Source organism: Myotis myotis, unplaced genomic scaffold, assembly GCF_014108235.1.
Source record: "Myotis myotis isolate mMyoMyo1 unplaced genomic scaffold, mMyoMyo1.p scaffold_m19_p_5, whole genome shotgun sequence".
NCBI lineage: Eukaryota > Metazoa > Chordata > Mammalia > Chiroptera > Vespertilionidae > Myotis > Myotis myotis.
Window position 1 is genome coordinate 78,777,544 of NW_023416357.1, and position 27,022 is coordinate 78,804,565.

Genomic DNA, 27,022 nt, shown 5'->3' on the forward strand with positions numbered 1-27,022 from the left:
ATGAACAACATAAGCTGATGAACAAGGACTGATCCAGAGACGGAGAGGCATTGATTGGACTGTCGGGACTTGGAGGGAAGGTAGGGGAGGGTGGGGGTAAGGGGGAAAGATCAACCAAAGGACTTATATGCAAGCATATAGGCCTAACCAATGGACATGGACAACGGGGGGGTGAGGGCATGAGCGTGGGTGGGGAGGGTGGGGGGTAGAGGGTAACGTGGGGACAAGGACACATATGTAATATCTTAATCAATAAAAAATATATTAAAAAAAAATTAGAAGAAAATTTGTATAATGTTTAAAATTAAAATGAGTCTAAAATAATATTTAAAAGTTTTTGTATGCCGAAACCGGTTTGGCTCGGTGGATAGAGCGTCGGTCTGCGGACTGAAAGGTCCCAGGTTCGATTCCGGTCAAGGGCATGTACCTGGGTTGCGGGCACATCCCCAGTAGGAGATGTGCAGGAGGCAGCTGATCGATGTTTCTCTCCCATCGATGTTCCTAACTCTCTATCTCTCTCCCTTCCTCTCTGTAAAAAATCAATAAAATATATTTAAAAAAAAAAAAAAAGTTTTTGTAAGGTCAAAAGCTCCCAATAAAGAGAAAATAGGCAGACAGAAAATATCTCTTCCCTATATGTTCAGAATAAATTTAGTTTTTAACTTCTTGAGAGAATATGTTTGATATGACTGAAACTAATAAGAATGTACCCCGACTATTTATCTAGTGATATGTCCTGGCTCCTTGGCTATCCACTCCTTGAGAAATCCACACTCATTATGCACACAATAATTAGTGATATTGGTTTTTCAAGGTCCCACATTAATATTCCCCAAAAGAGTGGACACAATAATTCAGGATGTGTCCCCCAATGCGTTTCTTTAACTGTGACTGAGTACAAGTTTAACTCTTGCAAAGGATCAAGAAAGCATAAAGGATTATTGCATTTCCCTAGGAAACTAATTAGATTATATTTTTATGGCATTAAGGTACTTTTTCAGAGACACAGTTTCAATTCCCCTTAAGATTTGTCCTCCACTTCATCCACAAAAATTACTTCTTTCAAGGAGTTATACACGAGGTTTATTTTTATTGTATAGTAATATGCAGCATCAATTAGAAGGTGCAAAAAAACAGATTTTAACTTGAGTTGTTTTTCTACAAGCAGATAAAAAGACATATATGGCCAGAGGCATTAGTCTCAAAACCTAAACCAATTTATATGGAAAAAAAGGATAAACAATTACTTTCATTTTCCCATTCTTTAAAACAATTTTACTGAGGTATAACTGATACAATAAACTACACATAAAGTGTACAATGCTTTTACATATATTATACACCCATAAAATCATTAATAAAACCTACATAATGAACATATATCCATCACCCCAAAGTTTTCTCTTGTTCCTCTGTAATTTCTCTATCCTGCCCATTCACACCTCTCCATCCCTAGGCAACCAATGATCTGCTAGTTGTAACTATAGATTAGTTTGAATTATCTATAACTATATTGATATGAAATCATACCACATATACCTTTTTGTGTGCCTTCTTTCACTCAGGATAAATATTTCGAGGTTCATCAATATTGCATGTTTCAACAATCCTTTTACTTATTCTATATAATAAAAGGGTAATATGCAAATAGACTGAACGGCAGAACAACTGAACCACCAATCAAAGCGTAATATGCTAATGATATGTTAAGGCTGCTCAACTTCTTGCTATAACATGCACTGACCAACAGGGGGAAGACAGTCAACTGGTCGACCAGGCACTATGACATGCACTGACCACCAGGGGCAGATGCTCCAACCGGTAGGTTAGCTTGCTGTTGGGGTCCGCCGATTGGGACTGAGCGAGACAGGCCGGACATGCCCTGGAGCCCTCCCGTGGTCCCTCCCCGGCCCCATCGTGCACCGGTGGGGTCCTTCAGCCTGGCTGTGCCCTCTCACAATCTGGGATCCCTTAGGGGATGTTTGAGAGCCAGTTTCAGCCTGATCCCACAGGCCACTCCCCTTGGGAGGGCACCTGACACAGGGCTCATGGCTGGCGAGTGCTGCTGTGGCAGTACAAGCCTCTCCTGATCAGGACTGATTGGGTGTGAGCCCATGGCAGGCACAGTGGGGCCAGAATGAGCAGGAGTGGCAGGTGGGAGCTGCAGGTGGCCTTAGACTGTGGGTTTTGGCCTAATCCCTGCAGGGCACCCAGAGGGACCCCACCCATGCACAAATTCATGCACTGGGCCTCTAGTTATGAATAAGAAGTATTCCATTATATAAATATACCACAATTTGCTTATCCATTCACCTGTAGACAGACCTTTTGGGTTGTTTCTTTTTTTAGGGCTAAGGGGGTTTATTAGCCCTTGGTTCTGTCCATTTACAGCATTCATCAAATTTGAACATTTTGTGACCATTTCTTCAAATATATTTTTCTGCCATCACTCTTTTGATAACTCTAAAAGTTGCCACAAAGTTCAGTGATACTCTCCTATATTTTTAAGCCTTTTATTCTTTGCATTTTATTTTGAATAATTTCTATTGCTATATTTTCTGGTTCACTAATCTCTTCATCTACAATGTCTAACCTGTTATTAAACCCATTAGGAATATTTTCACATCTGATTTTGTAGTTTTCACCTTTAAAATTTCTATTTGGATTCCATATCTGTTTACCATTTGAATCTTTCTCTAGCTTTATAGACAAGTAGAATATACTTAAAAGAACTGTTTTAGCCTTCTAGTCTGATAATTCTAACATCTGTATAGGTCAGTGATGGCGAACCTATGACACGCGTGTCAGAGGTGACAAGCGAACTCATTTTTTTGGTTGATTTTTCTTTGTTAAATGGCATTTAAATATATAAAATAAATATCAAAAAGATAAGTCTTTGTTTTACTATGGTTGCAAATATCAAAACACCAGAGTTAAGTTAGGGTTTTTCAAAATGCTGACATGCCGAGCTCAAAAGGTTCGCCACCACTGGTATAGGTTTTGGGTATTTTGATTGATTGGTAAATCTTATTATGATCATACTCTCCTACTGTAAAATTTGGTTCTTACACCTTCTACTTGATGCTGCACATTATTATACAATAAAAATAAACCCCCATGTAGGGAATTTTTATCAATAATGTTATTAGATATAATATATTGTGAGTTTTACATTATATAGTGCTTAGCTTTTTTGTATTTTTATAACTATTGTTGAACTTTGTTCATAAATCAATGAACCTTCTGGGTTTTGCTTTCAGAATTTATTTGCCAGGGCCAGAGTAGCATTTAATCTATGACTATTATTCCCATTACTGAGGCAGGACCTATCTTAGTACTCTAACCATTGCCCCACAGATTATGTGGTTCTGTTCTGATTTGAGTAAAAAGCAGTAATTCTGAGCTGTGTGTTCTCTGAGCATTGCTCCTTCTAGTTCTTTTGGGGGATTCCTTCTTCAGCCTCAGGTAGATTCTTCACATTCATGTGCTGATCAGTGTGCTGCTGAAAATTTAAAGCAGACCCTCTGCATAACTCTATAGTTCTCTTTATTCAGCTTTCTCCTCTCTCATATTCTGCCCTAAGAACTCTAGCCATCTCGGTCTCCTCAGCATCTCAACTCCATCTCCTCAATGTAAGGAGTCTGACAGGCTATGCTTGGGTTCTCTATGCCTTTAGCACAGCCTGGAAAAACTACTGAGCAGCAAGCTAATGGAATCTAACAGAGCCCTTCTCTCAGGAGTCACTATCTTTTGTAACCTGATGCCCAATATCTTGAAAATCATTGTTACATATATTTTATTGTTTTTCAGTTATTTTCAGGCACTTGTTTCACCCTATTTCTTCTACTTTGAACCATATTCTATGTAATCAGATATATGATATTTTTCAATATATTGCATTGTGTGAAGCAGAGGGAACACACAGCTATAAAAAAGAAAAACTCTTACCATTTGCAACAGCATGGAGGGACCGGAAGAGTATTATGCTTAGTGAAATAAGTCAGTCAGAGCAAGACAAATATAATGACCTCACTCATATGTGGAATCTAATGAACAAACAAATCCAGAGACACAGAAGCATGAAACAGACTGTCAGACCTCAGAGAGAAGGTGGGGGAGGGTGGGAGGATGGAAGGAGATCAACCAAAGAACTTATATGCATATACATAAGTCTAACCTATGGAAACAGACAATAGAGTGGTGAAGGCCTAGAGTGGGGGGCAGGGACAGGCTAGAAGAGGTCAATGGGGAATTAAAGGGGACATATGTAATACTTTGAACAATAAAGATTTCTTTAAAAAAATCTCTGCTCTTCACTGGCTCATAGCCAAGTAAATAAACAGTCACAACACAGTGATGGAGTGGAACATGTGGGAGGTATGATAAAAGGAAAGCATGCCTAATTTTTTTGTCTGAGAAATAAGGTAAGGTGTGTGTGGGGGGGTGCTGTCAAGGAAAGCTTCACAGAGGAACTGATCTCTGGACTGTTCAAAGACCCCCATGATCTACTTCTATCAGATTTAGCAATATGCAAGTCTACTGATTACAAGTACCTCGGGAGAAATAAACCCTACACATATAGTCATTACACTGTGAAATGCTTAGAACAAGACTTCGTGCACAGGGAGAGACTGAGCCCAAAGAGACCAGTTAAACAGTAACTACTGACAGCAACACTGGTATTGACAGTAGAAACATGTCTAAACAAAATAAGTAGGATTGGAAAGTTCAACTGCATAATATGTAAGATAGTGATAATGATATATGATATTATTCAATTGATCTGTTCTATCACAAAAACCCCATAAAACTAAACAATGAAACTTGTATCATTCACAACTGATGCACCCTGATCTGAGACAGCCCCAGTGATCCTGGGACAGTCCTCCTCATCCAATAAGACAATTTTGTCTCAGAGAGCATATCATATCTTGACATTATTTTTCATAAATTATAGCTTATCATTTATTGAGCACTTACTCTGTGCCAGACACTGGCTAGACACTTTATTTCTCATTTAATTCTCATACCAGTAATGTGAACCTCTCTTAAAATATGGTATTTACTAGAGGCCCGGTGCACGAATTTGTGCACCAGTTGGGTCCCTCAACCTGGCCTGTGGGATCAGGTCAAAACCGGCTCTCTGACATCCCCCGAGGGGTCCCTGATTGCGAGAGGGCACAGGCCAGGCTGAGGGACCCCACCAGTGCATGATCAGGGCCAGGGAGGGACGAGGGAGGTTAGCCAGCCGGGGAGGGACCCCGGGAGGACTCCAGGGCATGTCCGGCCTGTCTCATTCAGTCCCAATCAGATACACCCCACAGCAAACTAACCTACCAGTCAGAGCGTCTGCCTCCTGGTGGGCAATGCACATCATAGCGAGCAGTTGAGTAGCCTTAGCATATCATTAGCATATTATGCTCTGATTGGTTGAACGGATAACCGGAAGACTGGACACTTAGTATATTAGCCTTTTATTATATAGGATTCTGAGTACTTCCACTCTCAATAAAAACAGGGCTGAACTCTTTTTGTTGTTTTTTACTCTTTTTAAAAATATATATACATTTTAATTGATTTCAGAGAGAAAGGGAAAGGGAGGGAGACAGAGAAAAACATCAATGATGACAGAGAATCACTCATCAGCTGCCTCCTGCACACCCCCCACTGGGGATGGAGCCTGCAATCCAGGCATGTGCCCTTGACTGGAATCGAACCTGGGACCCTTCAGTCCGAAGGCCAACGCTCTATCCACTGAGCCAAATCAGCTAGGGCTGAACTCTATTTTTAAATACTTGAAAAAATCCTTTTATTCCCCACTCAAAATTCCATTTTTGAATATTCCATTTGGAATAGCTAACCACCACACATCTATCTTTTTGATAATGGAGGAGTCCGGTTAAAAGAGATGAGCATCAATGACTATCATTTACTGAGTGCCAAGTATTACACTATATCATTTAAGGATCACAAAAATAATTCAAGATTGACATAGCAGACACAGGATCAGAGAAGGTAATCACATTTCTAAGGTTCTGGTTACACCCTATATTCCTAAAACACAACAAATCACTTAGTGGATGCCTACCATGTGCCAGGCACTCTGCCTATTATGCGTGCAAAGCTTAACACATTATCGCTTTTAATCTTCCCAATAAATCTATGAGGTAACTACACAACCCTTTATCTGAAATCCTTGGAAAAAAATGTCATTTAGCAATTTATAGTGTTTGGAATTTCTGAAATATAGTGTATATTACATAAATCCCATCCCCACACACATGCATATTTTATTATTAATTACTTTTGGCTAAATCCTATATAACATTTCATTATATTTAATTTGTGTGTGTGGTAGTTTTGTCCAGTATCCATATCCTTTAATGTCTTCCAACCTGATGATGAAATTGGAAAACAGGAAAATATTTATGGAGTTACACAAATATAAAATATTTGAATATTTTTATTTTGTATTATAGATTTCCCTGCCTCTAGATAGATAAACCAAAAATAAACAAAAGAACATATAAATAAAAGCACATAGAGCTGTAATAAATGAAAATACTGCTTTTAATTCAAAGGAGTTTTATAAATTAAGCATCAGTATCTAACAGGCTGCAAACACATTCAGTCTTACTGCTTAAATTGAAGAATGAGAAATAAAAACTCTCACCTCTCCCAAATTAGATCAATGAATAAATTGATTTCCTCCCAAACTTAGACCCTCCCTTTACACAAACAAGCATCTCTGCTCCTAGGCTTAGCATTACATCTCCCTCTTCTATCATCCTTCATTTTCTTCTTCCCATCCTTTCCTTCCAGCTCCCACCGTCTGCTTTTTCTCTCCCATTTTCCTTCCCTTGTGTTCTTAATGGCATTCAAGATAAGGATGTCATCTGAGCTAGCGCCAAAAGTTAAGTTCTCACAGATCTTTTGGTATTTCTCTGATGCCCATTTAAGGCTAAGTTTAGTTTAGCGAGTGCAAGGTTATAAAATGTTCTTAACAGCTTCACGAGTATGGAATATTGTGTGTGTGTGTGTGTGTGTGTGTGTGTGTGTACGCGCATGTGAGTTTGACATCTGCTGTTGGTAACATGTTCTCTTCCTATTCCTTGTAATTTCATCCTCATTAAAATTTCAAAGTGCAAAAAAAAGTGACATCTTATTTGTATAAAACAAATATCAGCTCAGTGACTGTGGTAACTAGTAATTAATTATGGAGTTTAAATAATGTTAAGACTCAATCATGATACATCTTAAAATATCAATACAGGAATTAGTCCAAAATTGTTTTTCCCATTAGAATGAGGTGTGTTTTTTTTCATTGAGACTAACTTCAGGAAGACTTTTCTTCCTGAAAAGTCTTAATCAGAAAACATTTTGTCTTAATCAGGAAGCATTTTTGAGCTTTCACACAACTTTGTTCCTACTTCTATTATAGCATTTCCTGTGTCCTATTAGATTTTAAGATTTAAAGTGCATGACTAGTTCAGTTCTTTAGAGAGATTATTTGCTTCTCATTAACAGAGAGCACAAATTATTTGTCTTTGTAACTTGAGTTTCAAGTACTTAGCCTAATATTTAATAAACATTCAATTGATATTTTAAAAATGTTTATAAATAAATTTGTTACTCCCTTGTATATTCTAACTTGTCATTAGAAAGTCAAAAAGAAGTAAAATCCCAAATCCCAAAAGCACTAGGAAAACAACTACAGATTTTTATAAGACCTGTGAATAAGAAAAGACTTTCTAAACACAATACTGAAGGAATAATTAATAAGGAGCTTTTTAGAGGGAAGTGAACATAACAAAAGTTTTAAATTTTCACAAACTCAACAACTCAGCAATTAAATTTCTAATATATATGCTAAGAATAAAATCAAGGATATAGATTTATCTGCATAAATTTTTATCACAGGATTGCTAAACTACAAACAAACCAACAAAATGAAAAGAAAACCTGGAAATGACCCTAAATGTCAACTAATAGGAAATGTAATTATGGCAGGCAGCTCTATCACAGTAATTGAGTTTAAGGTGTTCAATCAGATTGTTTGATAACCTCCTCCTGTCTTTATACTACCGATACTACTATAACTTTGACCTGGGACGTTTCCTCATCTGTAAGGTTGAAAAACTAACCTTACAAATATCATACGGTTGTACAGAATGTAGAGGCCTAGCCCTCAGTGCAGCTTTTACAATCCCTAGCATAACGCATTTTGTAACACAAAAGGAGAAGCAGGATATAAGTACATTTCATGTTACAGGAGATTCAAATATAAATGGAAAAATCCTATTCTTTGTAAACACTATATACGCAGTAGGAAAACGTACTCAAAGTCTATTCTCCAAAATGTCAAAAGTAATTCATTCTGAATAAAAAAATTATAAATAATTGCATTTTTTGGTTTTATCTGTTATTTTTAATTATCTTATAATAAAAATGTGTTACTTTAGCTAAGTATATTATAATGAAAGGAATGTCTTCTGAAAAGTACTGCTTATACATTTCTTAAAAGCATGAAATCTACTGTGTATAGAAGTCTGCATAATACCAGCATGTTCTCTCACCATGCTTCCCTGGTTCCTGGTCACACTATTAATTTGCTATGTTACTTGAATGTTCACAAACAAATCCACCTGGCATACTTTATAGTAAATTGTAAGACCATGGAATTAATGTTGGTTAATTGGTATACCAATTATTTCTGAATAAACTTGGATCCTGTGTTCATAATTCAGGAAAACCCTGATTTCCCTGTCTCCACTCTTGTTCATGAAGAATCTGCGTAAGGTCTGAGTAGGTTTAATAGCTGTCATAGTTACTTTACCTCCTGAAATGTAGCTGAACAAACAAAAATGTGTAGAATAATTCAAGAGCTTATAATTAGACTTCAGCTCCCATAATGCAAACCCAAGTGGTAGATTGTGGCTGACTCCTAGAACTGAGGTTAACTCCTTTTGGAGGCATCACCATCATCATCAATAAGGGAGGTGCTGCTCATCTGTTAAATTTGCAGCTTAGGCAGGTGTGGGGTAATGCAGAGTTTAAACAATCAAGACTGACAATGAAACACTGTCTCATGATGGGGTGAGTGAGAGCCCTATGACTGGAGGCATTCAAGTGGAGGGTGAGTGACTCCTTCTGCCATGCTTTCGTCATTGAGTTAATGCATTAGATTTTGTAACTGGATGATTTTATGAAAGTAATCCTGCAGCAAAATCCTTCAATTTTTGATTTTACATAAAGGTTTGAAAGTTTATATTTTATAAACTTAAACATTTGCAACTTGATCTCACTTTTCCCCCAGATTTTTAAAAATGAATTATTCTTAAAAATTTCAATAGATTAGAAATTAAATTTCCAATCCTTTTTAAGGCACCATGTACTGAAAAATGAACACTTCAAAAGAATTTTCACTAAGCATAAGAGCATTTGAAATTTTAACTATTTTACACAGTTTTTAAAGAAAGTCATGATTAAATGACAAAAACAATTTGTAGTAAGAATATTTATATAATTTAAAAGGGTCTAGAACAGTGGTCGGCAAATGGCGGCTCGCGAGCCACATGCGGCTCTTTGGCCCTTGAGTGTGGCTCTTCCACAAAATACCACGTGGGGACGTGCACGTACAGCGCGATTGAAACTTCGTGGCCCATGCGCAGAAGTTGGTTTTCGGAAAGGAGATAGACAAAACAAGTATACAAGATGAGTGTGGATGGGAGAGTTGGAAGGGTTGACCTCAATCAGCGAACGTACCTCAATCAGATTGAGGATTACGCAAAGGCCAGCTTAGGAGTACCCTAATTAAGTTAATAACAATGTACCTACCTATATAGTTTAAGTTTAAAAAATTTGGCTCTCAAAAGAAAGTTCAATCGTTGTACTGTTGATATTTGGCTCTGTTGACTAATGAGTTTGCTGATCACTGGTCTAGAATATATTTCTAAGAACTAAGCCTATCTAATAAAAGAGAAACATGGTAATTAGAGTACGACCGCTACCCTTCCCATTGGCTAATCAGCAAGATATGCAAATTAACTGCCAGCCAAGATGGCGGCCGGCAGCCAGGCAGCTTGAAACTAACATGAGGCTTGCTTGCTTCAGTGACGGAGGACTCCAACATTCCCCGCCTGCCTTGCCGGCCTCTGAGCCTGCAGTTTAAGAAACATTGTTAACAAATATAGAAGCTAAGCAAAACCCCAGAAACCTGCTTTCAGCGAGCCGGGATCTCAGAGCTGAAGTTATACATTGTTTCGATTATAGAACCCAAACAAACCAGATACCTGCTTTCAGGAGCAGAGGCCTAAGAGCTGGAGCCTCAGAGCTAAAGCTGGCCCAGAAAAAAAAAAAAAGGAGCGGTTGGGAGCTTCCGTCATCCGCCAGCCTGAAAACAGCCCTCAGCACCTCACCCAGACTGGCCAGGCACCTCAGTGGGGACCCCCACCCTGAAGGGTGTGTGACCAGTTGCAAACAGCCATCATCCCCTCACCCAGGCTGGCCAGGCACCCTAGTGGGGACCCCCACCCTGAAGGATGTATGACCAGCTGCAAACAGCCATCATCCCCTCACCCAGGCTGGCCAGGCACCCCAGTGGGGACCCCCACCCTGATCCAGGACACCCTTCAGGGCAAACCAGCTGGCCCCCAACGTGCACCAGGCCTCTATCCCATATAGTAAAAGGGTAATATGCCTTCCAGCACTGGGATCAGCGGAGCCACGAGGCCTCCCGGCACTGGGATCAGCGTGACAGGGGGCAGCGCCCAAACCCCCTGGTCGCCCTGTGTCTCTGTGTGTGACAGGGGGTGGGGCCACAACCTCCCTATCCACCCTGCTCTGTTCATGACAGGGGAAGGCGCCCCAACCCCCTGATCAGCCCTGCTCTGTGCCTGATAGGGGGGAGCTCCCCAACCCCCTGATCGCCCTGCGGCTCTGTGTGTGACAGGGTGCGGCGCCCCAACCCCCTGATCGTCCCTGCTCTGTGTGTGACAGGGTGCGGCGCCCCAAACCCCCTGTTCGGCCCCGCTCTCTGTGTGACAGGGTGCGGCGCCCCAACCCTCCCCCCCCCACCACGGGCCCTGCTCTGTGTGTGACAGGGTAGAGCCATAACCTCCCCATCAGCCATGCCCTGAGTGTGACAGTGGCGGTGCCCCAACCCCATGATCGGCCCTGCTCTGTGGGTGATAGAGGGCGACGCCCCAACCGCCCCTCACGGGCCCTGCTCTGTGTGTGATGGGGTAGAGCCATAACCTTCCCATCGGCCCTGCCCTGAGTGTGACAGGGTGCGGCACCCCAACCCCCTGATCCGCCCTGCTCTGTGTGTGACAGGGGGCGGTGGCCCAACTCCCCTATCGGCCCTACTCTGTGAGTGACAGGGGGGAGCTCCCCAACCCCCTGATGGGCCCTGCTCTGTGCATAACAGGGGGGAGCTCCCCAACCCTCTAACCGACCCTGCCCTGTGCGTGACAGGGTACGGAGCCCCAACCCCCCTGATGGGCCCTGCTCTGTGACAGGGGGCAGTGCCCCAACCCCCTGATTGGCCCTGCTCTGTGCGTGACAGGGGGTGGTGCTGCAACCTCCCCATCGACCCTTCCTTGAGTGTGACAGGGGGCGGTGCCCCAACCCCCCAATCAGCCCTACCCTGAGCATGACTGAGGGTGGCATCGCAACCTCCTGATCCGCCCTGCTCTGTGCATGACAGGGGCGGCGCCTCAACTCCCCAATCGGCACTGCTCTGAGCCCACCAGGGGCTGCACCTAGCGATTGGGCCTGCCCTCTGCCACCCGGGAGCAGGCCTAAGCCAGCAGGTCGTTATCTCCCGAGGGGTCCCAGACTACGAGAGGGCATAGGCCGGGCTGAGGACCCCCCATTCCCCCCGAGTGCACAAATTTTTGTGCACTGGGCCTCTAGTCTATAATAATAAAAGCATAATATGCTAATTAGACCAGACGTCCTTCCAGACAACTTTCCGGATGACGCCGGGGCTGAAGCCACGGGATCGAGGCAGCCACCTAGGGAGGGATCTAGGCAGCTGTCATGGCTGTGAAGGCCTATTCTAGGACGACTTTCAAGCATTGGGCCTCTAGTCCTTATATAAGGTACAAAGAAAGTTCAATTAAAAAATAAGATTTCAAAAATAACTTAAGTCAAAGAAACTGAAATAGGGACTTTGGGTAGGCCACATTTTTGATCAAGTAATCATTATATTTGTTCAGAAATCTCTCAGGTAAATTCATTTTTTTGTCTGAACACCCTCTCCAAATTTCTACTGATAAATAATAAAGTACATTTTTAAGTGTTGGAGGGGGAGGCGGGGATGACACAAAATCTTGGTATATAATGCTGATACAATTTCTATGTATTCTTGGGTGTATTTTAAGTGCAATACTTATTGTTTTTCAAATGGCATCTGTTTGGAAAGAGAAACAAAGAGAACTGAGAACTTTCATGTACCTTGGATACAGCTGATGTGTCTGCATTTTATAATCAGCATGTGGTCATGAGAACTTTTATTTTTCAGTGTTAAGTATAAAAGGTCATTGTGCATATCAGCAAGAGAAGAGAACTCTAAAGAAGTGCAGCTTACCCAGCACCAAGATTCAAGTTAAATACCATAATCATGCCAGCCATTAGTTACCATCAGTCTCCGTCTCCAGTCTGGAAACGAGTCTGCCAGAAGCCCAGATAGCTGGAAAAGCAGCCATGTTTATCACACAACTGACCACCAGAGGCCAATTTAAAGGAAAATTTTGTGTTCTACATTAAGAGGAAAAATATCCCTAGGTTTACAGAAGTCTTTTTTTAAAAGAACAAATAACATATATGTTGAAATTCTGTAACTGAAAAACACAATGTGAACTTTAAAGGTTAACAGAGCACGCAAATCTAGTCACTATACTCAACATAAATAAGTTATTCCTTTTGTATCTATGCAAACAGTATTTCTTGAGAAAAGTTCTGACTCCACTTTTAGCAGGTTTAGCTATTATACATTTACAAAATACAATTGCAAATATCTCTTAAAGGTGTTAAAGTTCATGGTTGCAATCTAAGAGTGGAAATTACTAACTTCTTCTTTGGAAGAAATGGAGCTTTAGAACTTCCATGTTAAGGGTAGTAATTTAAAATATGTTTAAGAAAGAAGCCCATGTTTTAAAAAATATCCTTCAGGCCAATTTGTTAACTAATTAATTTTGTAATTTCTTCTGAAAACATGCTACTGTACATGTAATATATATGTAGGCCTTTATTGCGCTCCCATAAATTTAGTAAGAACTAACAAATCTAGTGAATGAATAACTGTTGAAGAACAATGATGTAATGCTTGGAAGCCTCTGAGTTGAAAGTACCCAATGCTTTTGCCAATTGAACTTGAAATCTGCTTCAAAATGACAGAGCTGCAAGGCTTACATGACTTCCAGAAAAATGAACATTATCTCCACCAATTATAATTATGTTTGAAATTTTAAATTTAACTGTTTACCATTCTATGGTCTTTAAATAAACAATATCATCTAGGAAATTTGTGTTATCCCATTCTTAACAACTTATCTTTTTATGCTAACATTTCATAATTAATTTTTCTTCCCCAAATAAAAGTATCTGGTAAAGACATTTAAATGTATCCAAAGTGTAACTGTAAACTCTGACATTTGCGTAATGTACTTCGATTTCAAGAAATCTGTTACCTTAGCAGTAATATAAATATCTTGAGATATATATATATATATATATATATATATATATATTGGCTGCACACATCTTACTTTTCTAACTTCACCATACAGTTCTAACTTCTCAGTTTCTTCTCAAGATTTAACCTGAATACCAAGATGAAATTTTGTCAGAGTAATGAGTTTAATTGTTAAAATATAAAGTTTCTTTGCAATTCAATGCCTTATATAAACCATCACCACTACTTCTCTGTTATATTTCAATGACACAGCTTCATTTACTCTAAAGCTTTGCAACCAAGAAAGTGCTATCCAATTTTAGATGCTGTGACAAGCCCTGGAAAAATAAATTGAGGATGTGTATAATTATGAATGATTATGTAATATTGCTTTTAGTTTAATCTTACTTTTACTCTTATGGTTCAAGTGCTAAATAGTTATTTATCACTATGAAGTTTAACTTTTTTGATATACCATTGGCACCCAATTGCTACCAGGACATTATTAATAGTTCACTTAGCATATCAACACAGGGATTTTTCAGAAGTCTACAGTAGGTCACGAGTTTAACTGTTAATCCAAATTACGGAAAATTGGTTTCATGTTGGCTTGAATGACCATTTACAAGGATAAAGTAGACAATTCTGGATGCCTACCCAGGATTCATTCCTCTACCACTTTCCTCCTGTCCAACAGAACCTCTACTGAGTTCAAATACCAAACTCTCCCCTCTCTGCGACTTTAAGGAAGCTCACATTATTTTCTCCTCCAAGGACAGGTCCTGATAAGTCTACATTAAACATAGTATTAATACCATCCACCTTGCCATGGACTGGTTCAAAAACTAAAGCTTAAGCCAATCAGAATATGGAATTATTATTGGCCCATGGTTAGAGGAGAAATTTTATCTCTCTAGATGTGAACAGGGGAGCAACTTGCCTCAGTTGCTGCTGGCATTATCTTACAATCACAAAGAACTTCATGGTGGGGGAAAACTGACACCCAAATGAGGACAGGGCCAAAAGAAATAGAGGAACAGAGTGAAAGCTTTAATCACATCCCACCTGAGGCCCGCCAGCTCTGGGCTTTTTGTTATGCAATGTAATATACTGTATTTCCTTATTGGCTAGGAAAATTTATACCACTTTTGTTGGTTTTGCATTCAAGAATGTCCTGATATTATTCCTTTTAATAGAGGCAGAACTTCCAACAATGACTCCCAATTTTAATTAAAAGCACATTATTAGAATGTGTCATCAGTCACTTATTCAATAGACATAGGCCCAGATTTGGCCTCTTGAAGTGAGGCCACTCTGGTGGAAAAAAACTGATACACTTCTGCTGCTATTAGCTATATTTCTAAAGCTTACCATTCAAGTTACAGACATAACTAAAAAAGGAAAACATTGCTTCATTTGAGAACTTCTGATAGGATAACAAAAAACTATACATTTTTACAATAGAATAGACTTCTCCAAAGTGAAGTTTTCATTTCTCTTTACTTACCTCTTTCGCACTGTGGACCGGTGAATCCATAAACACAAGCACAGCGGTTGGGTCCAATACAACGTCCACCATTCTGACATCCATTTTCACAGACAGCTGCACACAAACACAGCAAGAAGCTTATTACATAGCGAATCCCCAAGTACATCATAGTAGCGTGGAGATGCAGCCAATCATGAGCCTTACCTCCAAAACACAAGTTACAGTTCACATTATGCATTTCATAAATATATTTAAATGCATAGTGAGACAAAAGCCTACACAATTCATGTAAATCACATTGTTAAGCAAGTATCTGATAAAATTTGTTTGTTTTTTTAAATCCTTACCTGAGGATATTTTTTAAAACATATTTTTATTGATTTCAAAGAGGAAGGGAGAGGGAGAGAGAAATAGAAACATCAATGATGAAAAAGAATCATTGATCAGCTGCCTCCTGCACGCTGCCTGCTGGGGATCGAGCCTGCAACCCAGGCATGTGCTCTGACCAGGAATCAAACTCACCCAAGAATATATTTTCCATGGATTTTTAGAGAGAGTGGAAGGGAGGGAGGGAGGAAGGGACAAAAGAGAGGGAGAAAGAAAGAGAGAGAGAGAGGTGAGAGAGACACATGGATTGGTTGCCCTCTGCACACGCCCTAACCTGGGCGGGGGATCGAACCTAGGACCAAGGTATATGCCCTTGACTGGGATTCATACCCGCAAACCTGCCCTGACTGGTTTGGCTCAGTGGATGGAGCGTCAGCCTGCAGACTGAAGAATCCCGGGTTCGATTCTGGTCAGGGGCATGTACCTTGGTTGCAGGCATATCCCCAGTGGGGCGTGTGCAGGAGGCAGCTGATTGATGTTTCTCTCTCATAGATGTTTCTAACTCTCTAACCCTCTCTTCCTCTCTGTAAAAAATCAATAAAAAACAATAAAAATATATTTTTTAAAAAAACACCTGCAAACCTTTGGTCTGTGGGCCAATGCTCTAACCACTGAGAAAACCAGCTAGGGCTGATAAAAGTTGTTGTTTTAAAATCATAATCACAAGGATTGGCTGGCTCTAATGCCCATCTATTTGGAAAATAACTATTCAATTCTCTATTTCAGTTCTAATAACCCTATAATCTATAACCTATGGGTAAGAATGTGAGTAAAATCTGGGGAAATATAGGAAAAAGGAGGCAGATTCTAAGCAGAAAGAGGGAGAAAGGAATGAGGGGATAATTGATATAGAAAAATAAAGAGGATATGGCAACAAAGCGAAGAAGCAAAAATCAGAGAAGAGAAAGAAGGCAAAAAAGGAGCAGAGGTTAAACTAGGAATGGGCAAAACTATCATGAAAAAATGAGGGAAATATTGTCAATTCAACAATAAAATACCAAAAGAAATAACTAATGTGTACAGAGAACGTGCAAGTTATAGATGAAAGAAAGGGAGAAGCCTCACTGTGTCAGTACAATAAGTTCTTTCATAGAAAATTAACCCAGAGTCCAAAATTTTTAAGTGATGATGACAAACACATGCAGACACACTCTTTCACTCCTTCAGACTGAGGATGGGGAGTCCAGGATTCAGGGGTCAGAGAAATCCAGGGAGCCAGAACTGAACCTGAGCAGCTTCTCTCTCCCCACTACACCACCCTCCATGTAATTTAGCTCAGCAGCCAAGACCTCAACAAGAAATCTCCAAAAAGATCACTTTCCTGATTCCTTGAAAAATAAACAGCCTGTGAACCATACTGAGAACTAACTGAATTCAAGAATCATGTCTTCTCCAAGAGAAAATACTGATGCTAAGAGCTTGTCTCTCAATCCATCCACCTTGTTGAACAGAATAAACACTGTCCACACAGATGAAGAAGAGGATTATACTCTGTGAGCTGAGCCCAAGAATAGGGTTGAAGAGTTTAAAGGGAAGTGAAGGGGGAAAGAATAGTTATGTGCCCTGCAAGTGAGGTAAATACAAAAAATAAGAAACTCAATAAATAACCTGATATTTAAAGATGCAATAATGCCTTTTCCTTATCAGGAATATTGAACTAGATTACCTATCATCAACCAAATGCTCAGAGTAGCTTCTGTTCTGCTGGCAGTAGCAATAACAAAGCACACTTTGAAACAAAAGGTATCTTCACCTTAAAGCATCAATGTGCCAATGGTCTTCAAATTCTTTGTCTGCACCAGGCTTTGCTCAAAGGCAGGATTCTGTGTACATTTGCACAAGGACATATCCCTAAGAACCATACCTTTCTGTTCTTCATTTCTTAAAAGGACCACTTACAAATAGTCACTGCCTTGAAATACGGATAGGGCAGTAAATTAGATGAATATAGAGGATAAAAGAAAGGGAATAAAGGGCATGAGAAAGATGGGGGTGGACAGGAATGCTGGAAGAAAACAAAAACCTGAAAGAGAACTCTCAATAGTAATTCCACAGAAACAAATGCCAAGATTTGAAGATTTCGATTACTAAAAATATATACTGCAGAAATGTAGCACTCAGCTAATGTAATTCATTATAATCGTGAGGAATTTTCTTTAAATACTATCAAACTGTAAGAAATGTAAATGAAAGTCATTTTTCCACCCTGGATGGATAGCTCAGTTGGGTAGAGAGCACTGTCCCGAAGTTGTGGGTTTGATCCCCAGTCAGAGCACATATACGAATTAACCAAGGAATGCATAAATAAGTGGAACAATGAATCGATTTTTCTCTTTCTCTCAAAAAAGTATCTTTCCAGATATATTTTCATTAGACTTATGCTAGCCTTTCAGACATGAATGGAAAAAAAGCGTTCATGACTGATACTCAGAACCTATCTAGGGGAAGGCGGAGGAAGGGCTTCTCTCAGGGTTTTCCAAAGCAGAGCTTCCAAATGCCAGGCAGGAGAACAGGCTGGGTTCATCTTGGGCTTGTATTGGAAAGAGAACATCCAATAGAGATTAAGCCTGGTTTAATTTAGATTAGCAATGCCTCTCTTTTCTCATTCAATTTTAGTTTTAAAAACATTATTGTCCATAAAAAAAAGTATGTTAACGTACAAAATGGTTTTATTTTGTTATTTTCAATGAATTCAACATTTTTTAATTTCTCAATTTTCATTTTTAATAGATAAATATCAGTAGATATAACCCATTTAAACAAAAGACTTGGGGGGTATCTGAATAATTTTTTAAAAAATATAAAGGGGTGCAGTGAAGAATAATAGATACAGCCATTTGCTTATATCCCTAGCTCTCACATAAGAGTGAGTTCTTCCAGGACAGGGACCAGAGTGTGTTTGACTTTGTTTTCCCATCACCCACTGCAGTATTTGATGTACCACAGATACTTTTTTAAAAACCCTGCAATATGTCAAAATTCACAGCCTTTTTCCCACTGTTTTGGGAAGCAGAATGATTCAGTGACTAGATCAGGAGTTCTGCTGTCCCCAGTATATCCTAATCACATCTTTCCAATCCTCAGCCTGTAAAATAGTGTGAATAGTCCCTACCCCATAGAAGTATGAGGATTAAATAAAACAGTGTATAAAATAACATACACAGCGGCTAGACATTAAAGGTATTCTACAAACCTTCACTCCCTTTCTCTTTTATACTACAGAGTATTTGTATGAAAACAACTTGCTCTACAACATCCAATGTTTACACTGAAGAGCAACAGCAAAAAAAGGGAAGCGGTAAATACATATAAAATTGGAACAACAAAAAAGAGGTAATTTTCCTTCCTTTGAATGAGTTATAACAAAAGTTATTTTATAACATAATATATTTTGTAACAAAACATAACAGAGGCAGATATTTACATTCAACTAGAGTTGGAAAGAAACCTGAATATGCCTACATTTCCACCATGGAAAGAATGCTGACCACCCAAGATGAAAAAAATGCCTACACCTGGTATAAGATATAGTAAAAGACAGGAGAGCAAAAGATATACTATAGAGGAAATAGAAAGCTGGTTTCTTAACTACAGAAAGCTGGGGAGAAGGGAAAAGCATATCCTTTTTCATGCTGGTCAGCCTATGAAACAGAGCACTGACAATGTACTGCAGAAGCTTAAAGATTTTTATTCAGTAAATATTTACTGAGAACCTACTTGTACAAAGTAATATGGCAAGTATATGTTTTTATTAACAGACTCTTATACCATTAACTTAGGTACAGACACTGAGACATGTTATGGTTGATACTTTTACACAAACATCTATCTATACATATAAATGCCTAAGCGACTGTTACAACAGGTCGACCGGTCTCTATGACATGCACTGACCACCAGGGGACAAATGCTTGATGCAGGAGCTGCCCCCTGGTGGTCAGTGTGCTTCCAAAGCTAACCTCCCACTGCCAGCCAACCTCCCCCGGTCCCTCCCCCTGGCCGGCTCTGATCAACCCAATCAAGACGAGGCAAGGCGGGCCCCCATTGGCCGAAGGACCCCACCCGTGCACGAATTCGTGCACCAGGCCTCTAGTATTAGATAAAAATAGCGCACTAGACCAGGCTAAAATGCTAAAGAGATGAAAGAAACAAAAGCCTATTGTTTTGACATAGGACAATATGAATCTTTACTATTGGCTCTATCTTCTTTATTTGTCTTCCAGGATTCCACACTCTCCCTGTTTTCCTCCTATTTCATTGTCTACTCTTTCTCATTCTTCTCTGCTGACTTCTCTTGCTCTTCTCCATCTCAAAACGTTGGGCTAAACCAGGGCTCTGCCTTCAAACCACTTCTCTATCTATATCAGCAACCTAGTGGTTTTCATTTAGGCCTATCATTAAAAGAGTATCGACTGGCATATAAAAATTCAATCTATATGTTCCCAAATTCATATCTCTATCTCTGACTTCTCTGCTAAGGTATGAGTTCACAGCTCTTTTCACTTGGAGGTCTAACAGACTTCTTAAACTGTTAAATCCAAAACAGAACTCTTGATATCCTGCATTCTCAGCTCCACCTGACTCTCCAGTCCAACCCACTCCCCGCTTAGTCTTTCCCATCTCAGGAAATGACATCACCATTCAGCCTAAAGCTCCACCCAAATCCTCTAGTTGTCACTCTGGATCTTTGCTTTTCCTTTTTTTCTTAACCATCACACCCAGTCCACCATCAGCACCCACTTTCTTTCATAGATTCTACATCCAAAATACAAGCAGAATCCTAGCTCTCATCACATTCTCAATTACTACAGTATCATTCACCAGCACCATGAAGTAGCCTCCTAACTGGCAGCCTCTCATTTTCTCTTGCCCTTTCTATAATCCAGTTTCAAAAAATCAATCCAGCCAGAATGAATTTTTTAAAAATGTCAGATCATATCACTCCATTGCTCAAATGCCCCAATGGCTTCCGCTAATATTGAGGGTACAGTCCAAATTTCTTTCCTTAGTCTATAAGGCCCTACACCTCCATCTCTGAACTCACCTCCCATTATCTCCTTTCCTCCAGCCACATGCATGGGTCTTCTTATTGTTTCCATAATACACAAATCTGTTCCCACCACAGGTCCATAGAATTTGCTTTTCCCTCTGCTTATAACCCTTTCCCCACTGATCTAAAAGCACAGACTCGGGTGTGTGTTCAAAGTCATCTTCTCAGACATCACCAATGTAAAATAGAGAACTGCTTATCCTGACCCAGACTATCTCCCCCTTACTCATTATGCTTCTAGAACTCTCATTACCTAATTTGTTTTAGGTATTTACCTTTTCACCTACTTGTTAATTGTCTTCCTTACCAAATATAAGCTCTGTGAGAGTAGGGCATCATCTTGTTTGCTCACTGATGTACTCCCAGCACCTTGCATAGTGTGGGGCACACAGTAGTTATTCAACATACATGACAAAATAAAATGAAAAGACTGCTTTCTGAAGAATGCTTTATACATTTCTAGGAAAGCAGCTAAACAGTTTTAAAATGTTTTCATAATTCTCATTTTTGCAATCATATTTCCAGAGTTTTTCTGGATTCACAAGCTGAAAATTATTACACCTGCTTCTTTACTCACAGTATAGTAACACTCTTAGAAAGTATCTTCCTTAAACTATTTCTAGACTGATACGTACTAGTTATCTTACCTTCCCCTTTTATTTGCTGACCAATGAATTTTGTTGGTTACATGTTCTGTTTATACTACATGTTCTACTACCCCTGAGATAGATGTTGGGCAACGATGGTTTTATCCCATAATATATCTTAGAGAACAAATTTTCAGGTATCGGCTGCTTTTCTGACCCAGTGCTTTTCGCTTTCCCCTGAATGGAAATCAGTATGGTTTGACACGGGCAGAAGAACATAAAAAACACCTCCTCCAGGAAGGGAAACCACTTGTCATCCCTCATTTCCCATTTCCGTGTGAAGAACAGGCAAGGGACACACCTACCAGAGCTCTTTCTGCAGAACCTTCAGGAAAATACAGACACACACACATACACCCAGATAGGTACAGCAGCTGAATTCAGACTGAATGTGGCTAGTTTCAAGATAGCTTTGAGCAAATACTCAGAAAGATTAACTTGAGGCGAGGTTCTTCACTCTTTAATTTTAAAGTAATTATGATTTTCCCCTGAAAGAGTGAAAAGTTGAGTTTCCAGAAGGGTAGTTGTGTCTCTCTTCTCTGGCTACTGAACTCTGTAAAAGACATGATCAGTTATTCTAATGCTTTTATAGATATAAAGGTAAAAATCTGCCTGCTTATTAATGTCATGTTCATAATATATTTTTCCTTTTTTATGATTATAAATTGGAGTCCACTGTATAAATTTTGGAAACACCTGAATTCATGAAAAGATATAGAAAAGAAATCAACCATGAAAAACTAAACTTTGCTAGAATTTCTGTTCCTCTCGTCCAGCTCTTTCCTGCTCTCACCAGGCAAACCAAAAAAAATGTGTTACATTGGCAACTCCTACTTTTTGCAAGAAAACTGGCCTCAGTGCACTGTATTCTCTTAAATACTTTAACAATCCATTTCCCTAACTGCAGTCAATCTCAGATTACCCTAATAGTTTTTGCCATACTTGAGAACCACCCACATAAGAGGCTTACAAACTGTGACCCACAGGCCAGACATGGCACAGGGCCTGTTTTTGCACTGCCCATGAACTGGGAGGAGATTTCACACTTGATGTAGTTGAAAAATAAAAAGAAAAATATTTCTGTGACAGTGGAAATTGGATGAAATTCAAATTTCTGTGATCATAAATATAGTTTTACTGAGACACAGCCAAGCTCCTTCGTTTACATGTTGCCCATAGTCACCTTTGCACTAAAATGGCAGAGCTCAGTAGTTGGTCATGAGACCATGAAGTCTAAAATATTTACTATCTAACTTTTATAGAAAATGTTGGCCTAATCCTCCTCTTAACAGAATATTTTTCTTGAAATTGATTCACTACTTACTTGAAATGATCTTCAAAGAAAACTTTATAGCACTTATAAGCAGAAAACTATAATCACCCTAACTTGAAGACAATCTTAAAAATAACTTTAACAACCACAAGGAGATATCACTTCCTATCTATTAGGATGCTTATCATTGAAAAACACCCACAGAAAGAACAGTGTTGGCCAGGGTGTGGAGAAATTGGAACCCTTGTGCAATTGCTGATGGGAATGTAAAATGGTGCAGCCACCATGGAAAACAGTATTGCAGCTCCTCACAAAATTAAAAATAGAACTACCACATGATCCAGTAATTCCACTTATGGATGTACTAGTATACCCAGTAGAACTGAAAGCAGAGGCTCAAATGGATGTTTGTATACTCATGTTCACAGCAGCATTATTCACAATAACAAAAATATGGAAGCACCTCATGTGTCCATTGATGGAAAAATTCATAAACAAAATATGCTATATACATAAAATGGAATACTATTCAGCCTTAAAGGGAAGGAACTTCTGATATCTATAATAATAAAAGTGTAATATGCTAATTAGACCAGACAGCCAAACGACCCTCAGGACGTCATTCCAGACGTCCTTCTGCACAAAGCCATGGTGGCAGGGGCCGAGGCAGAGATGGTTAGAGGAGATCAGGCAGGCAGGAAAGTGGTTAGGGGCGATCAGGCAGGCAGGTGAGTGGTTAGGGGTGATGAGGCAGGCATGCAAAGGGGTTAGGGACGATGAGGCAGGCATGCAGAGTGGTTGGGGTGATCAGGCAGGCAGGTGAGTGGTTAGGGGTGATGAGGTAGGCAGACAGAGGGTTTAGGGGCAATCAGGCAGGCAGGCAGGTGAACAGTTAGGAGCCAGCAGTCCTGGATTGCGAGAGAGATGTCCAATTGCGGGATCAGGCCTAAACCGGCAGTCGGACATCCCCCAAGGGGTCCTGGATTGCAAGAGGGTGCAGGCTAGGCTGAGGGCCCCCCCCTGCACTAATTTTGTGCACCAGGCCTCTAGTATACTATAATAGGGTGAACCATGAACAAAATTATGCTAAGTAAAGTAAGCTAGTCACAAAATAACAAGTACTATATGATCATAATTATATGAGGTACTTTGAGTAGTCAAATTCATAGAGACAGAAAGTAGAATGGTGGCTGCCAGGAGCTAGGGTGAGAGAGAAATGGGGAGTTACTGTTTAATGGGTACACAGTTTTAGTTCAGCAACAAGAAAAAAGGGGCTGTAGATGGATGGTGGTGATGACTGCACAACAATGTGAATGTGCTTAATGCTACTAAACTGTATAACTAAAAATGGTTAAAATGGAAATGTTTAAGTTATATACATTTTACTACAATTTAAAATTTTAACTGCAACAAATTAAAATTAATTTAATTTAAAAGAAGCTAGATATCCTTGCACATCTAAGACTCAGTCTATTTTATGTTTAAAAAGCTTATGAGCAATTCTTAGGGAGGCCTTAAAGATTAGCAACAGCAAAACCAGAGTCTGAATCTGATGAAATGCAAATGAAGTAAATAGGGACTTTCTTACAATTTATGATTCAGCTTTCTTTCATGTCATGTCCTTCCCATAAGAGTCCCACAATTTGGGAAGTACTAACCTAAAATATTCCCCAGTGATGTGTCACAATCCAGGAGCTACAATCTTTACATCTTTGCCAAAATATTATTTCTTGATTAGTACAGGATATTCTCCAGTGATTGAAGATAAGAGCTTTGCTGGATTAAAGTTCCCTCTTTCATAATGACATCTAATTTATTTTTTAAATGTTTTATTGATGTCAGAGAGGAAGGGAGAGGGAGAGAGAAAGATAGAAACATCAATATGAGAATCATTGATCGGCTGCCTCCTGCATACCCCCTACTGGGGATCAAGCCCGCAAAGGCATGTGCCCTCGACAGGAATCGAGCCCAAGACCTTTCAGTCTGCAGGCTCTACCCATTGAGCCAAACCAGCTAGGGTGATGACATCTAATTTCTAAAAAATCATTTCACAACCCTGTACTATGGTATTATATAATTAAATATATTTTGAGCAAAGGACAATTTATAAGATTGGCTCTCCAAGGTTTAATTTTGGGAAATCCTAAAAAAATCATATATATGATTATATAGACATACACACACACACACACACACACACACACACACACACACATATATATACACATATAAATAGAAATAGAAATATGTGTATGTGTGTGTGTATAATATATGTGTGTGTGTGTGTGTATATATATATATATATATATATATATAGAGAGAGAGAGAGAGAGAGAGAGAGAGAGAGAGAGAGAGAAATATCGAAGCAAAGAAAACCACTATTGCCAAAACCGGTTTGGCTCAGTGGATAGAGCGTCGGCCTGCGGACTGAAAGGTCCCAGGTTCGATTCCGGTCAAGGGCATGTACCTGAGTTGCGGGCACATCCCCAGTGGGGAGTGCAGGAGGCAGCTGATTGATGTTTCTCTCTCATCGTTGTTTCTAACTCTCTATCTCTCTCCCTTCCTCTCTGTAAAAAATCAATAAAAATATATTAAAAAAAAAAAAAAAAGAAAACCACTATTTTTTCAGAAAGGTATACCAATTTTATGGAGATAAAAAGAAACAATATTTATTGGTGACGTGTGTCAAATTTGATAAAGCACTAGTGGTATTCAACAACATCAATACTACACAATGCAAAAATTATTTAAAAGTCAGAAAAAAACCCTGTAGATAAAATTTCGAAATTCAGTTGTAAAGTATGCTTACTACATAAAATTACTTTTTTAAAGGATCATGGGCTTCACAAGACCTTACATTATGACTTAGTATGAAATACCTACTAAATCTCATAATTTCTACTAAATCAAGTCTATGCTAATGTTCCTTACGTTGTCCACAGTAAGTTCCAATATATCCCTTCTGGCACTGGCAATGGTCTTCTGCACAGGTCCCACCATTCATGCATCTAACGCTGCACTGCTGAACTGCAAAGGACAACAAAAATTACAATAATATGAATGGTCAAAATCATAGTATCTGTGAGTTATAGAACTATACCAAATATTCAAGTCAATGAAAATGTTATACCCCAAGCAGATCTGTATATATTTGTAGTAAGTGCACAAATGAACGTATCTGTTACAACATATGTTATTAAGTACATGTTTAAGATATATTATACTTTCAGTGTGAAAGGAAATAAATATAAGGTAACTAGTAGTGTAGTTTCCAAGATGCAGGAGACAGTGTAACTGTTCAGAATGCAGGGGCTAAGTACCTGCCATATGTGGTCAGTGCCCTGCTATCATGATGGTCTTGGTATCTACTCTCATGGAGCTTCCATTTCCATGGGAAATAGACAAAACACAAGAAAACAAATACCATGATGTCATTATAAATTGTGATAAGTTCTCTGAAGGAAACTGTGTTGTAAAGGAGAACAGTTTGGAGCCAGAAGGTACCTCGACACAGGAACCAGATGAGGCCACTCTGATGCAACATTAAACTGAATTCTGAAGGACTAGAATGAGCCACGCATGAGAAGTACCAAGGAGGAACCTCACGGGGAGAGGGCCCACCAAACCAAAAGGTCTTAGGATAATAAAAGGTTTCCTCTGAAGAACTAAAAGGTTCACATGATTATAAAGAGGACGGTTGGGAAGAGAAAACCTTAGAGAAGCCGTCAGCTAGATAATGCAAGGCTTCCTGTGCCATAGAAGCATTTGCATTATCCCAAATTCAACTGGGAATCATCAAAAGGATACAAATAAGACAATAAGGTGATGATTTATATTTTTAAAAGATTACTTTAGCTGCTTTGCAGAGAATGGATTTAATGAGGGCAAGAGTAGAAGCTAGGGAAAGCATCAAGAGGTTACTGCAATAGTCCAGGTGAGAGGTGAGGGTGGATTGAACCACTTGGTAGCAGTGGTGATGGAAAGAAGATGGATTTCAGATAATACTTTCCAGTAGAACTGGTAGGTCTTCTTAAAAAGAGTTGATGTGAGAAAAAGAGAAGCAGTTGCTTAATTACTGTGTGGATGGTAGTGCCATTTGCTGAGGCAAGAAAAACTATGGAAGAAGTAGACTGTGGTCAGTAATGAATCAACAGTTTCATGTGACCAAGTTTCAGATGCATTCAGGTGGAGACGTTGAATAGATAAATGGAACATGTGAATATAAGGCCCAGTGGAAGGATCTACTCCAGAGATAATTATGAGTTAGGAACATCTTGGTAGTACATTTATATATATAAATGAGTTCATCCACAGAGGACAGACCTCTTGGGAATACCAAACATTAAATGAAAGGCTAATGAAGGAGATACAGAAAGGAGACTAAAAAATAACAACTAAGAAAAGGAGGATTGTAGGCCACTGATAAGTGAAGGGAAAGGAAAGCGCTTCAAGAAGATAGTGATTAATGGTGATTAATACTTTAGGAAGGTGGAGCAGG

At 39.4% G+C, this 27,022-nt stretch overlaps 1 protein-coding gene across 1 annotated transcript in view; it reads right to left on the reverse strand.

The window, feature by feature from the left end:
* FBN2 (fibrillin 2) overlaps nt 1–27,022 on the reverse strand; it is a 258,987-nt gene that overhangs the window by 224,421 nt on the left and 7,544 nt on the right. Inside the window, exons 4-5 of the mRNA XM_036310847.1 lie at nt 25,456–25,551; nt 15,186–15,281 (exon numbers count right to left, since the gene is read on the reverse strand). Of these exons, the coding sequence (XP_036166740.1) occupies nt 15,186–15,281; nt 25,456–25,551 (192 nt within the window). The remainder of the gene's footprint in view (nt 1–15,185; nt 15,282–25,455; nt 25,552–27,022) is intronic.